This window comes from Molothrus ater, chromosome 4 (assembly GCF_012460135.2).
Source record: "Molothrus ater isolate BHLD 08-10-18 breed brown headed cowbird chromosome 4, BPBGC_Mater_1.1, whole genome shotgun sequence".
NCBI classification, from domain to species: domain Eukaryota; kingdom Metazoa; phylum Chordata; class Aves; order Passeriformes; family Icteridae; genus Molothrus; species Molothrus ater.
In genome coordinates, this window is record NC_050481.2 from 71,989,614 (window position 1) to 72,003,290 (window position 13,677).

General features: G+C 51.2%; 1 protein-coding gene across 1 annotated transcript in view; it reads left to right on the top strand.

Moving 5' to 3' along the window:
- The window catches only part of SFXN5 (sideroflexin 5), a 119,523-nt gene that overhangs the window by 92,494 nt on the left and 13,352 nt on the right, over positions 1–13,677 (top strand). The window contains exon 13 of the mRNA XM_036382894.2: positions 4,266–4,383. Coding sequence (XP_036238787.1) covers positions 4,266–4,383 — 118 coding nt within the window. The remainder of the gene's footprint in view (positions 1–4,265; positions 4,384–13,677) is intronic.

The window sequence follows — 13,677 nt, forward strand, 5'->3', positions numbered from 1 at the left end:
ATTGCTGATACACCCTGAACATTCCAGCAGAACTCCCTGTCCTGGTGTTGGTTTATATTCCCATTTTTTTCAGTTGAATGATAGGGATCCTTTTTGTAAATGGCTCTGGAATAAATCCTTCACAAATTATATTTTCCTCTGTAACACCGGTAAACTGCCTGAGGCAGTTATTATTTATATTATTTATTTAATTATTATTTAGAACATATATTAAATATTACTATTTATCATATGAATATAATATTTATTCTTATTTATAATATTTCTGTATTATTTATAAATAATACATGATTATACATAACATATAAAATATACAATGTTATATAATTATATATTATATAATTATGTATTATAATATATAATATATATTATAATATTATAATATTATTATTATTTATAATATATTTATATTATTTATAAATAATATTTATTTTTATTTATAATATTTTAGTTAATATTTATCCCGGAATATATTTAAAATACCAGCTCCTACCAGCCAAATGTTGTCCCAGTTTTCCAGTGTTCATTCCATCAAAGGGTCACTTTTGGGTCATTACCAGAACCTGACCTTGCAGGTACCTTCAGCAGTTTGCTGTTAACAAATCTTGAACTCCTAAACGTCCCCCAGGAACAGGAAATATCCAAACATCCTTGCCCCCTCTGCAGGTGCTGGATTTTAACAAATTAAGGGATTGTCAATGCTGTGCCTTTATTGTCCCTTTAATGAAGCTCTTTGTGCCTTTCCCAGTGCCTTTCCCACAGCTCCCAGTGCTCCCAGTGCCCCTCAAGGACTTGGGGCATCAACTCCAGCCTGCTGCAGGTGTCACCTGTGCTGGGGGATCACCTGTGCTGGGATCACCTGTGCTGGGGGATCACCTGTGCTGGTGTCACCTGTGCTGGGATCACCTGTGCTGGGATCACCTGTGCTGGGATCACCTGTGCTGGTGTCACCTGTGCTGGGATCACCTGTGCTGGGGGATCACCTGTGCTGGTGTCACCTGTGCTGGGGGATCACCTGTGCTGGGGGATCACCTGTGCTGGGGGATCACCTGTGCTGGTGTCACCTGTGCTGGGGGATCACCTGTGCTGGTGTCACCTGTGCTGGTGTCACCTGTGCTGGGCTCACCTGTGGTGGTGTCACCTGTGCTGGGCTCACCTGTGCTGGTGTCACCTGTGCTGGTGTCACCTGTGGTGGGGGCTCACCTGTGATGGGATCCCCTGTGCTGGGGGATCACCTGTGCTGGGATCACCTGTGCTGGGATCACCTGTGCTGGGATCCCCTGTGCTGGTGTCACCTGTGCTGGGGGATCACCTGTGCTGGTGTCACCTGTGCTGGGCTCACCTGTGGTGGTGTCACCTGTGCTGGGCTCACCTGTGCTGGGCTCACCTGTGCTGGGGGATCACCTGTGCTGGGGGATCACCTGTGCTGGGATCACCTGTGCTGGTGTCACCTGTGCTGGGGGATCACCTGTGCTGGTGTCACCTGTGCTGGGATCACCTGTGCTGGGCTCACCTGTGCTGGGAGATCACCTGTGCTGGGATCACCTGTGCTGGGGGATCACCTGTGCTGGGATCACCTGTGCTGGGCTCACCTGTGCTGGGCTCACCTGCTCTGCCTCACCCATTTTGGGGTGGGTGGAGCTGGGGTTGCTGGTGACCTGCTGAGGAAGGGCTGTCCCCCACTGGCAGGGCTGGGAGGACCCTGGCATGGGGAAGGTGTCCCTGCCATGGCAGCAGGAGGAGTTTTGGATCATGTTTAAGGCTCTTTCCAAGCCAACCCATCCCATGGTTCTCTGAGGGGACTGACACCAGTGAGGAGAGGGGCTTTTAACAAATTAAGGGATTGTCAATGCTGTGCCTTTATTACCCCTTTAACGAAGCTCTTTGTGCCTTTCCCAGTGCCTTTTCTAAAGCTCCCAGAGCTTCCAGTGCCTCTCAAGGACCTGATTTCCTTCTGCTCACAGGGCATCAGCTCCAGCCTGCTGCAGGTGTCACCCGTGCTGGGGTCACCTGCTCTGCCTCACCCATGGGGGTGGGTGGAACTGGGGTTGCTGAGGAAAAGCTGTTCCCCCCTGGCAGTGCCCCAGGGTTGGACAGGGCTGGGAGGATCCTGGCATGGGGAAGGTGTCCCTGCCTTGGCAGCAGGAGGAGTTTTGGATCATGTTTAAGGCTCTTTCCAAGCCAACCCATCCCATGGTTCTCTGAGGGGACTGACACCAGTGAGGAGAGGGGCACAGCGGGTCCAGGTGAGCAGCAGAGTCCATGCAGGGATGTCCTGCTCTCCCCTTTGGGAAGGATGGAAGCTGGACAAGGAAGTCTCACAGATAGGTGTGCTTGGCAGAAAGATCTCTGGATGTAGAACCTGAGAGCAGAACAGAGGCAGAAGCAAATTTTGATATAGAAGAACCATACATGTCTGAAGTGCCAATTGCTGAGCCAGGACATTTACTGGACAATTAAGAAAGCAAAGGTTAAGTCGAGCTGGAAGGGGGTTTTATGACTAGAACAAAGGATTTGTTGACCACAAACCAAAAAATGCTTTTTCCAATCAGAAATAGGTCTTTAAAAAGCAGAAAGGTACCACTAGGCAAACTAGACACACTGATGTGGCAAATAGAAAAAAGTTCTAAGAATTTTCCACTGCAAGAAAATTGAAAAACAACTTTAAGCTTAAACTGTAACACAGTAACTCATATGATTGGAAAGTATTGACCATAATATGGTAATGATAGAAGTTATGATAGGCTATAGGTAATAATAAAGGTATTGATTGGTTGCTATGTGTGAAGATGCTCAGCAAAGGAAAATATAAAATGCAGTGTAACCAGAACTAAAAGGTCTTCAGGCTTGCCTATAGCTGGAGCTGGCAGCTTTAGGAGTGGCTCTGTCACCCACAACACAAGGCTGCTGTAACATCTCTACAATAAACCCATTTTGAAGAGCTGCCTGGAGTCCCACATCTCTGCCTCAGGCTCTGGCTGTCCCTGGGGTGCTCTAACTGAGCCTTTCCCTTGCAGAACTTGGCTCTGGCTGTCCCTGGGGTGCTCTAACTGAGCCTTTCCCTTGCAGAACCTGGCTCTGGCTGTCCCTGGGTGCTCTAACTGAGCCTTTCCCTTGCAGAACCTGGCTCTGGCTGTCCCTGGGTGCTCTAACTGAGCCCTTCCCTTGCAGAACTTGGCTCTGGCTGTCCCTGGGTGCTCTAACTGAGCCTTTCCCTTGCAGAACCTGGCTCTGGCTGTCCCCTGTCCCTGGGTGCTCTAACTGAGCCCTTCCCTTGCAGAACTTGGCTCTGGCTGTCCCCTGTCCCTGCAGTGCTCTAACTGAGCCTTTCCCTTGCAGAACCTGGCTCTGGCTGTCCCCTGTCCCTGCAGTGCTCTAACTGAGCCTTTCCCTTGCAGAACTTGGCTCTGGCTGTCCCCTGTCCCTGGGGTGCTCTAACTGAGCCCTTCCCTTGCAGAACCTGGCTCTGGCTGTCCCCTGTCCCTGGGGTGCTCTAACTGAGCCCTTCCCTTGCAGAACCTGGCTCTGGCTGTCCCCTGTCCCTGCAGTGCTCTAACTGAGCCTTTCCCTTGCAGAACCTGGCTCTGGCTGTCCCTGCAGTGCTCTAATTGAGCCCTTCCCTTGCAGAACCTGGCTCTGGCTGTCCCCTGTCCCTGGAGTGCTCTAACTGAGCCCTTCCCTTGCAGAACCTGGCTCTGGCTGTCCCCTGTCCCTGGGTGCTCTAACTGAGCCCTTCCCTTGCAGAACCTGGCTCTGGCTGTCCCCTGTCCCTGGGTGCTCTAACTGAGCCCTTCCCTTGCAGAACCTGGCTCTGGCTGTCCCCTGTCCCTGGGGTGCTCTAACTGAGCCTTTCCCTCGCAGAACCTGGCTCTGGCTGTCCCCTGTCCCTGGGGTGCTCTAACTGAGCCTTTCCCTTGCAGAACCTGGCTCTGGCTGTCCCCTGTCCCTGGGGTGCTCTAACTGAGCCTTTCCCTTGCAGAACCTGGCTCTGGCTGTGCCCTGTCCCTGGGTGCTCTAACTGAGCCCTTCCCTTGCAGAACCTGGCTCTGGCTGTCCCTGGGTGCTCTAACTGAGCCTTTCCCTTGCAGAACTTGGCTCTGGCTGTCCCCTGTCCCTGCAGTGCTCTAACTGAGCCTTTCCCTTGCAGAACTTGGCTCTGGCTGTCCCCTGTCCCTGCAGTGCTCTAACTGAGCCCTTCCCTTGCAGAACCTGGCTCTGGCTGTCCCCTGTCCCTGCAGTGCTCTAACTGAGCCTTTCCCTTGCAGGACGTGGCTGCTGAGGTGCCGGCCCCGGATGCTGCTCCCGGTGCAGAGCCTCGTGTGCCTGGCTGCCTTTGGGCTGGCCCTGCCCCTGGCCATCAGCCTCTTCCCGCAGATGTCCGAGGTCAGTGGGGTCTGGGGCTCTCAGGGGGTGACAAACCACGGCCTCTTTGCCTTCCTGGGGGATCCCCACTCCTGTGGGCCCTCCATTCCTGGGGGAGCTGCTTTCTGCCCCTGCACCTGGAGTGCTGTGCCCAGCCCTGGCCCCTCAGCTTGGGAAGGACTTTGGGATGTTTGAGCCCATCCAGAGGGGGCTGGAGAGGGGCTGGGAACACAAACCCTGAGAGGAACCCCTGAGGGAGCTGGGGGTGCTCAGCCTGGAGAAAAGGAGACTCAGGGGTGCCCCCATCACTCTGCACAGCTCCTGAAAGGTGCCTGTGCTCAGCTGGGGCTGGGCTCTGTCTGCAGGAGCTGACACAAGCAGAGGGCACAGCCTCGAGCTGTGCCAAGGGAAATCCAGGCTGGATAGCAGGGAAAAGGTTTTTACAGAAATGGTGAGAAAGGTCTGGAATGGCTGCCCAGGGAGGTGGTGGAGTCCCCATCCCTGGATGTGGCACTGGGGGCCAGGGTTTAGCTGAGGGGTTGGGGCTGGGTTGGACTCCATGGTCTTGAAGGTCTCTTCCAACCCAGGGGTTCTGTGAGTTCTGTGTAGAATTCTGTGTAAAATTCTGTGAATATTCCTCTCCTGAACAGCACAGCTTCACCAGGCAGGGGAAGGCCCCTCTCCCTCACACTGGGCTTTCCTTGGAGTTAAAATATTGAATCCAAGCCTTGTCCATGAGGCCAAGAGCCTGGACCACCCCTTTGAGGGGGAAGTTCTTCCCCAGAGCTTCTCTGAGAGCTTTTTGCTTTTTCATCTCCTGGGAAGGCCCAGCCTGGGGGTGAACAAAGGAAAACCAGCCAAGGAAACAGGGAATGACCAATGCCATCACTCAGAGCAATTTAGCTGATCAAATTGCTCGGGTGGGTTTATTTTAAGTCTTTAATTTTGGTGATTGGAGCTTTTGCTGGTTGTAAATCTGTGCATTTCCAGAGTGGGTCTCTCCTCCTAAGGGAGAAGCACAAGGGCTCTCTCACAAGGTTCTTTTCCTGTCAGCTGGATCAGGAGTTTCTATCACCGTCTGCACATGAATTCATATTTTTTTTCAGTCTGGATGGGTTTATCCATGACTTCCAGCCAGGGAATCTTGCTGTACACTTGTGTGCTGACTGACAAACACGTTGGGAATTCTCTGTTGTCCTTCTTGCTGTCTCCAGGCTGAGAGAAAACTGTCCCTTCTCTCTAAGAACCTGAATTTATCTCAGTCTTGGAGCCTCTTGCTAAAAGACGTGTTTGCTGAAGCTTTAATGATTCATATGGCTCTTCCTTAAACTTTTTCTAATTAGTCAACATCGTTTTTGGAGCCCTTCCATCAGGAGCAGACACAGCATTGCAGTCAGAAGCTGCACAAGCCCCAGTTGCAGGAGCAATGTGATTTCCCTGCCTCTCCTGGGCTCTGTGCACCCCCAGAGCCTGGCAGTGCTTTTGGCAGGAGCTCAGGCTCAGCTCCAGGCCCTCAGCTCTGCGCTGATCCCCAGTTCTGCTCCCAGGCTGGGCTTGGCAAGGCTGAGCAGCACTGCCAGGTCTCACACCTGCTCAAGGTGGAGCTGGAGCAGGTCCAGCCTGCCCGTGGGAAGGAGGCTGGGGCACACAGCATCCCTTCTGCTCCTTTCCCAGGGAATCTGAGCGTTTTTAAGGCTGGAAAAGCCCTCTGAGATCAGTGAGTCCAACTGTTCCCCCAGCACTGCCAGGGCCACCACTGACCCTGTCCCCAAGTGCCACAGGGCTGTGAAATCCCTGCAGGGATGGGGACCTGCCCTGGGGGTGCCTGACCACCCTTTCTAGGAAGAATTCCTTCCTCATATCCAGTTCAAGCTTTCCCTGGGGCAATTTTCCTGGAAATTTCCAGGAAAAAGTCTTTCAGGATAATCAGGGCAGCAAGGCCACAGCAGGTCCCACCAACCTCATTTATCCCAAAGGAGACATTGCCACTGTACCTCTAAAATCCTAGAATTCTAAAATGGTTTTGCTTGGAAGGACCTCAAGGACCCTCTTGCTTCCTGCCATGACCAGGGACACCTCCCACTGGAATTGTGGCTTTCTGGGTGACAGAATCACAGAATCACAGAATAACGAGGCTGAAGAGACCTCTATGGTCATTGAGTCCAACCTGTGCCCTAACACCTCAACCAGACTATAGCACCAAGTGCCATGTCCTGTCTTCTTTGGTGGTGGTGACTCCACCACCTCCCTGGGAAGAGCATCCCAGTGCTTTGTTATTCTTTTGGTGAAAAATTTATTCCTAACAATAACACATACTTCACATAACTTCTCCTGATGCGCAATACCTGATGCTCCAGCAGGGAAAATCTCATTGATTTTAGGAGCTGAATGAATTCTAACCCAGAGGGAAAATTCAGGAGTGGTTTGGCTCTGGGGACACTGGGATTGCAAGCACCAGTGACAGCGTTGTGGGGAGTGACCTCGTGCAGGCAGCTGAGATGTTCTGAGCGGAGCAAACATGAATCAGCCCTGCCTGACAGGATGATGTGTGCTGCCCACACTCCCTGCCAGGGAAGAGGAGCCCTCCAGAGCCTGCCTGGGCTCTGCCTGCTGCCACCCAGCTCTGCTCCAGGGGATGAGAGCCCTGCACAGCTGCATCCCACATCTGCTCTCACCATGGGCTCAGGGGCTCCAGGGGCAGCCAGGGCTGATCAGGCACACAATCCTGGGATGGTTTGGATCAGGAGGGATCCTAAATCCCACCCAGTGCCACCCCATGGCAGGGACACCTCCCACTGTCCCAGGTGCTCCAGCCTCAGTGTCCATCCTGGCCTTGGGCACTGCCAGGGATCCAGGGGCAGCCCCAGCAAATCTGGGAATTCCAGCCCAGGCAGGAATTCCTTGCCAAGATCCCAGCCCAATCTCCCCTTTCCCAGTGGGAGCCATTCCCTGGCTCCTGTCCCTGCAGGCCTTGTCCCCAGCCCCTCTCCAGCTCTCCTGGAGCCTCTGCAGGGTCTCTGAGGATTCCCTGGAATTTTCCCTTCTCCAGGGGAGCATTCCCAGCTCTCCCAGCCTATTTTCCCATTATGTTTGCATTTTCTATAAGTGTGTGAGTGTTTACAAAGGACATTCCCCCCATTATCCAGAATCTCTTTGGAGGTTTCTGTGGGGATACTCAAGGGAGCAAAGTGAGTGTTTTACCTGGACCAACCCCTCTGGATCCATTTCTGGATGGGAAATCCAAGTCTCCTTGCAGGAAGCGTTTCTCAAAACCTGTGAATTTTTGGGCACTCATCACCAGACCCTGAACTTCAGTGGTTGGGCTTGATGTCCTTGGAGTCTTTTCCAACCTGAATGATTCCATGATTCTGTCCTGTTGAGGATGAGGAATTCAGAGGTGTTTCAGCACTGATCTCTGTGGGAATGACTTTGCTTTTCCCATGGCCTGGGTGGTGGGCACAGCAGGACCAGGCTGTTGTACCAGATCAGCAACAAGGGGTAAGAGATGTGCTCTGTTCCAAAAACAGGGCTGTGGTGTGAGCAGCAGGAATTGTGAGTGAGCCAAGTTCTGCCCTTGCTCACACTCAGAACCTTTTGGAAGTCAGGGAGCAGACACAGAGGCTGATGTGTCCTGGAGGGCTTGTTTTGGGCCAGGAGTTGGCGTGGCCACCTTTGATCCTCTTTCCTAACGGGGCTCAAGCTCACAATTGGTTTTCCAGCAGAACTGAAGCCTTGCAATAGGTTTAATGAATTTGCTGGGTAAATGCAGCCACCTTGTCCCATCAAGCTGTAGCTGCTCCAGAGTTAATCCTGTGTTACAACAATTCCAGTGAAATCAGGCTCAGCTGTGGCTGAAAACAGGGAAAGGGAATTCTGGAGGTGAGCAGCCTCCACGTGCTGGGAAGGTTAATACACCCCGAGCCTTTTTTGGGTCCATACCCAGCCTAGCCAAGCCCTGGGTTTGGTAGGGATGAAATTCCACTTGGATTTCTGCAGCGGTGCTCCAGAATCACAGCTTGTTTCTGGATATTATGGCTCTAAAGAGAACATTATAAAAATAAACCCCTTGTTCCAGCCACGAAACCATGGATCCTTGGGAATACTCACGCTGGAGCTGCTGAGAAACGTTCTTGTCATCCCAGGATAGTGTTAACTGTGGTACCTAAAGCCATCAATATGCATTGAGTAATTCACTGCTGTTAAGTTTGGGAGAAACATGTAGTTAATGCATTTAGCCCACAACCTCCAACTGCCTCCCATGCCCCCCGGGGAATCTCTTCCCTCTCCCAATCCCGCAGCATCCCCACTGACAACTCCTACTCAGCTATGCACTGCCAATGGAAACAGCTGTGACAGCTCCAAACCGAAAATGGGGCTTGTGCAAATGAAATTCAGTGTAGCAGCAGAAGAAAGAACCACGGGGTTGCTTCCCTGCCCCGTGGGCCCTGCTCCTCCGGAGCGTTCCTCCAGCAGATCCACCAGGAGCTCCTGTCACCCCCTGCCCGCGGGGATCCTGGGGACAGAGGTGGACAGGCCCAGGTGAGAAAGGGAGAAATGGAGCTGGAGAATGGCAGAGCAGCCTTCAACCACCTGAGCCCCTCACCTGGGGGAAGTTTAAAGGGTATTTTTAGGGTGATGCTCAATGCAAACCGAGGTGTCTTCCAGAACGAGGCTGATTTCAGCCTTTCCTTAAAAATAATCTTCCTTTTGGATCTCCAGGACAAGGGGAATAAACAGCCTAAAATCCAAGGCTGAGCTATTGTTTTCCAATCTGTTTTAGCCTTCATCTTGTTGGCAGGCTGCTTTAGAAAAGCAAAAGGTTAATGAGCCAATGTGCAGTGGGATTATTGCAGTAAAGATGACAGTGAACCAGTAATTACTAATTAGATGCAGTTTAACAGGAGGAACAAGTGAAATCTCCTCTTCACCAACTGTCAATAATTAGCAGATTTGGTGAGGTTGAAATGTGTCCACAGTTAAAAGGCTGATTTTTTAATGAAATGGCACTTGACAAAAGAGCTGTATGGAGGTCACAGCCATAGCCCTCGAGATGCTTCCCCATTCCATACTTAGGAGGGAAATCAGATGCAATCCAGCAGGGGGTCCCCATGGAACCATCCCTCCCTTGGGATTGCTTTGCACGGGGGGGAGGGGAGCAGGAGGGATTCTCTGCAGTAATTTTGTCCAACTTGGATCAGAAGCCAGGGAAGGGATTTGCCAGCTGCCATGGGGAAAAATGTTTGAGAAGTGAGAAGTTCTGCTTTGCTTCTGGGGCTGGGGAACGGTTTCCTGGGAGTCTGGGAGCCCTTGGGATGGAGGCTGGGCTTGGAAGGAGCTCCTCTCAGCAAAGAAGTGCCACGAGGTCCTGGAGGGCTGGCAGGAGGCTGGGAGCTCAGTGGGAAGTGTCTCCCAAGGACTGCAGAGGATTCAAGCTGTGCCTCAGAGATGGCTCCCTCCTGCTCCAGGAGCACCATGAGGTTCATCTGAGGTTCCTCTCCTGGGTGCTGACCCAGCTTATCTTCTGGTTTATCTTCTGTCTTGTTTTCTGGTTTATCTTCTGGTTTATCTTCTGTCTTATCTTCTGGTTTATCTTCTGTCTTGTTTTCTGGTTTATCTTCTGGTTTATCTCCTTATCTTCTAGTTTATCTTCTGTCTTATCTTCTAGTTTATCTTATCTTCTGGTTTATCTTCTCCCTTATCTTCTGGTTTATCTCCTGCCTTATCATCTGGTTTATCTTCTGCCTTATTTTCTGGTTTATCTTCTGGTTTATCTCCTGCCTTCTCCTTGCCTTTCCCTTGTTGACAAAGGCAAGAGTATCTTTGTTCTCCATGTGAACCTCAAATGAAGAGGTGATCCCAGGGGGCTTCTTTAATGCCCATGAAATGATTGATTTGAGCAGAACCCCCAAGATTTACATGACAGTGGGTGGCTGAACACTGGCATGGTTCAAGTAGGACTTGAGGGAAAATCTGAGGTATTTGGGAATGTGTTGAGCTCCTTTCCAGCCTTCAGATGAAGGGTGGAGGTGCTTAATGAGGTTCCTGGAGTTCCTCAGTGAGGATGGACACGTTCCTGTCAGAGGCTGGAGAATGAGAGACCCTCCCAGAGCATCATGCTGCCCCTGGCAGGGTGAGGTGACAGGAGAAGAGGTGACATTTGGGGACAGCAGGCCCCAGAGGTTGCACAGAACTCCAGTGGAAGCTCTCAGCCCATCTTTGATAGGAAATAATGGTGTAGGGAAGTCCTAAACTCCATCTGGACTTCCATGATCTGAGCACAGCCTGGAGCACTGGCCATGGCTGGTGGATTGTCCTCACCCTCCCTGGAGCAGTTTGGGTTTTCCAGCTGATCCTGGAGGGTCCTGCTGCCAGGGAAGCTCCCAACAGATGAAGGCTCCCTTAGGGTGGGAAGAGTTTTCCCCAATGGATGGACACAGGCTGTGCCATCCTGGTGTTCCTGGTTCCTGTGGATTCCCTGCCTGGCCCACTGCAGGTGCTGAGATATGGGGTTAGGAATGAAGTTGGAAATCTATTTCAGATTTAAGTGAAGTGTGCTGCTTTGAATTGTTTCGTTAATTTGCTGTGTTCATAAAGTCCTGTGCTCACAAAATCCTGTGCTCACAAAAGCCTGTAGCACACAAAACTGCCTCAAACAAGGTGAAAGGAACGTGAACTTCCAAGCTAGAAGAAGATAAGAAAGGCTCCTTAAACCTTGAAACAAGAACTAAACCGCAGTAATCCGTGGTTCTCTGGGCTTTGTATGGGTCTAGTCCAGCTAGCTGGAACCCAAGCCCACACGGACCTGCATGGACTGAAGGTAAAAGATGAGGAGTGCTCTTCCCACGTGGGGACGAGTATCCTGTTTATTGGCTTGTGATGGGACACTGCTGGCCACAGTGACCACCCAGGTGGCAAAAGAGGCCCAACCTTTACCTGCAGTGGGGTTTTATCCCCCAGGGGAAAGGGGGCGGGGAAAGAGGACCGTGGCCAATGGGATGCCACTGGGGAGGGGCGAGGGGAGGGGTATCCATGGGGCAGACCACCAGGTGTGTAGAAAGGAGTGCATGGGGAGAAACGATGTGATGAGGAAGGGGGAATAATCTACATGACATACCACACTCAGTACAGAATTCCCGTTACCCAGTGCAGAACAACTACTAAATAAACTATTTAGTGCAATACAACACCTCCACATTTTCTGTTAGCTAAAATTAAAAGGAAATGCGTCGGACTATTTCTGCGGCTGATGATGAATTTGTCCACCACTCATGGTTTGTGGGCTTGCCAATTTGCTTTAGTCCCACAAACTCTCAGTGGTTGACTTCTGCGGTACTGGAGACCAAACCGTTGATAGCCTTTAAAAGTATGCGACGTAGAATCCCAAATGCTAACATGACTAGGAAAAGAACAACAAAAACCAACAAAATTGTCCTAATTATAGAGGTCCACCACCCCGAGAGTCCCCAGTCCTTGAACAATCCGCTGAACCAGTCCTCGGATTCCTGCCTGACTCATCCGATCAGGCTTTTCATTTCTCAGAGAGTTGCATGGACGTTGGGTGCTTTTGATGTTAGGTTCAGGCAGCACAGTCCTTCAAATTCCTGGCACTCGTGTCCATGCAGCAGCAGGAGGAAATCTATGGCTGCACGATGAGTGTGGCCTGCCTGGTAATCTCCTCATCTTCTAGGAGGGAGCTGATGGCTGTGGTTGTCAAGTTTGCACTAAACCAAAACCAAAGGTGCAGGAGATGGGCAGACAACCAGAGAGCTCTCTGCACAAAGACTAATAAGAAATAAATATGCATAAACCTAAACAAAACTTAATGCATATGCAACAAATTAGGAGACAGAGAATAAGTTTAGACTCTCAAAGGGTACACATGCCTTTAGAAATTATTCAGCTTGTGCCCAGCACTGTAATAAACACTCCACTTTTCAACTGTAATTAGTTGAAGACTCATCTGTCCATCCATCAGTGCTCAGAAGTTGTGCTGTGATGGTTTTTCCTGGGGTCTCTCAAGGCTGATGGGATTTATCTCAGCTGAGTTTTGACACCAGAGGACCAGAGTCCCCTGCTGAGGAGAGTCAGGTGTCCCTGCTCCAGGACAGGCCTCAGGTGAGCATTGGAGGGCAAAGATCCCCTCAGGCTTTTCAGTCACAGGTGAAGGGCACATCTGTCACCCCCAGTTCTGATGGAACCACACCTGGCTCCTGGCTGCAGGGATCTGCCCCAGCTCCTGCTCCCACCTGGAGTTTCTCTGAGTCTGGCATCATCTCCACCCACAGAAGGAGACCTGGAGCTGGGTTTGCTTTAGAGCTTGCAAGGTCAGGCCACCCTCCATGGGATAAACCCAAGGTCAGTGTGACAGCAGAGCTTTTTGGGGAGCTCAGGTGCATTCAAGGCAAGGACAGAGGTGGGTTCAGGTGCTCCAGACCTCCCTGAGGCTGTCCAGAGCACTCCTGGGTGAAGGGATTCCCTAAGAGCAGGAGAAGGGAAGCCAGGCTTAGTCCTGTCCTGCCCTTGTACTTTACAGTACTATTTGTGCTATTGTACTTTACAGTATCAAATGTCAGGTCTAGAAGACTGTACAGCAAAAGTCAAGGTAAAGTGCAAGGAGCAAGGAGTTCCCCTTTTTGCTTTCTAAGTAAAGCAGCTCCTCATCTGCCTGCACAGAAGAAACACCACAGCATGTTTTCTACTCCTCCATAGGCAGAGTCTTGAGAACACTATTAAAAGTACTCTTTGCTCAATATGCAGGAAGATTTTTTGACAAGGGCAAGGAAAACACAGAATTTAGAATAAGCAAAGAACTACAGTGATTGAGAATGAAGAGAGGGAATGTGTCAGAGAGGGAATGAAGTCAGGCCCAAGCAGTGACAGCTGTGGCTAGGAGACATACCCAAGCCAGAGTGGCTGCAGTGGTGCTTTGTCCTGAGCTGCTGATCCAGGGAGGGCTTTGGGTCAGAGCCTGGTGCTTCTGCAGAGACCCTGCAGCCCAAACATTCCATTGCTGGGACATTCCAGTCAGGAGAACCCCCAGGTTCTGCTTTTTGCATGGCAACTCCTCATTCCCACCGTGTGATGATGCTCCCTCAGGTTCTCCTTGTGGGATGGAGGAGATGTTGTGTCCTGGTAATTCCCTTCTGCCTGCTCCACCTGGTGGGATTCCAGCTGCAGATCCATGGTGGTGATGCCACAGAGGCAGCACTTGCCTTGTCCCAGGGCCACCCCCATTTCCTGAACTCATTTGGAAGCTCCTCCCTGCAGTGCCCTTTGGATTTGTGGGTGTTTCAGTCCCAGCTGAAACTCCTCTTG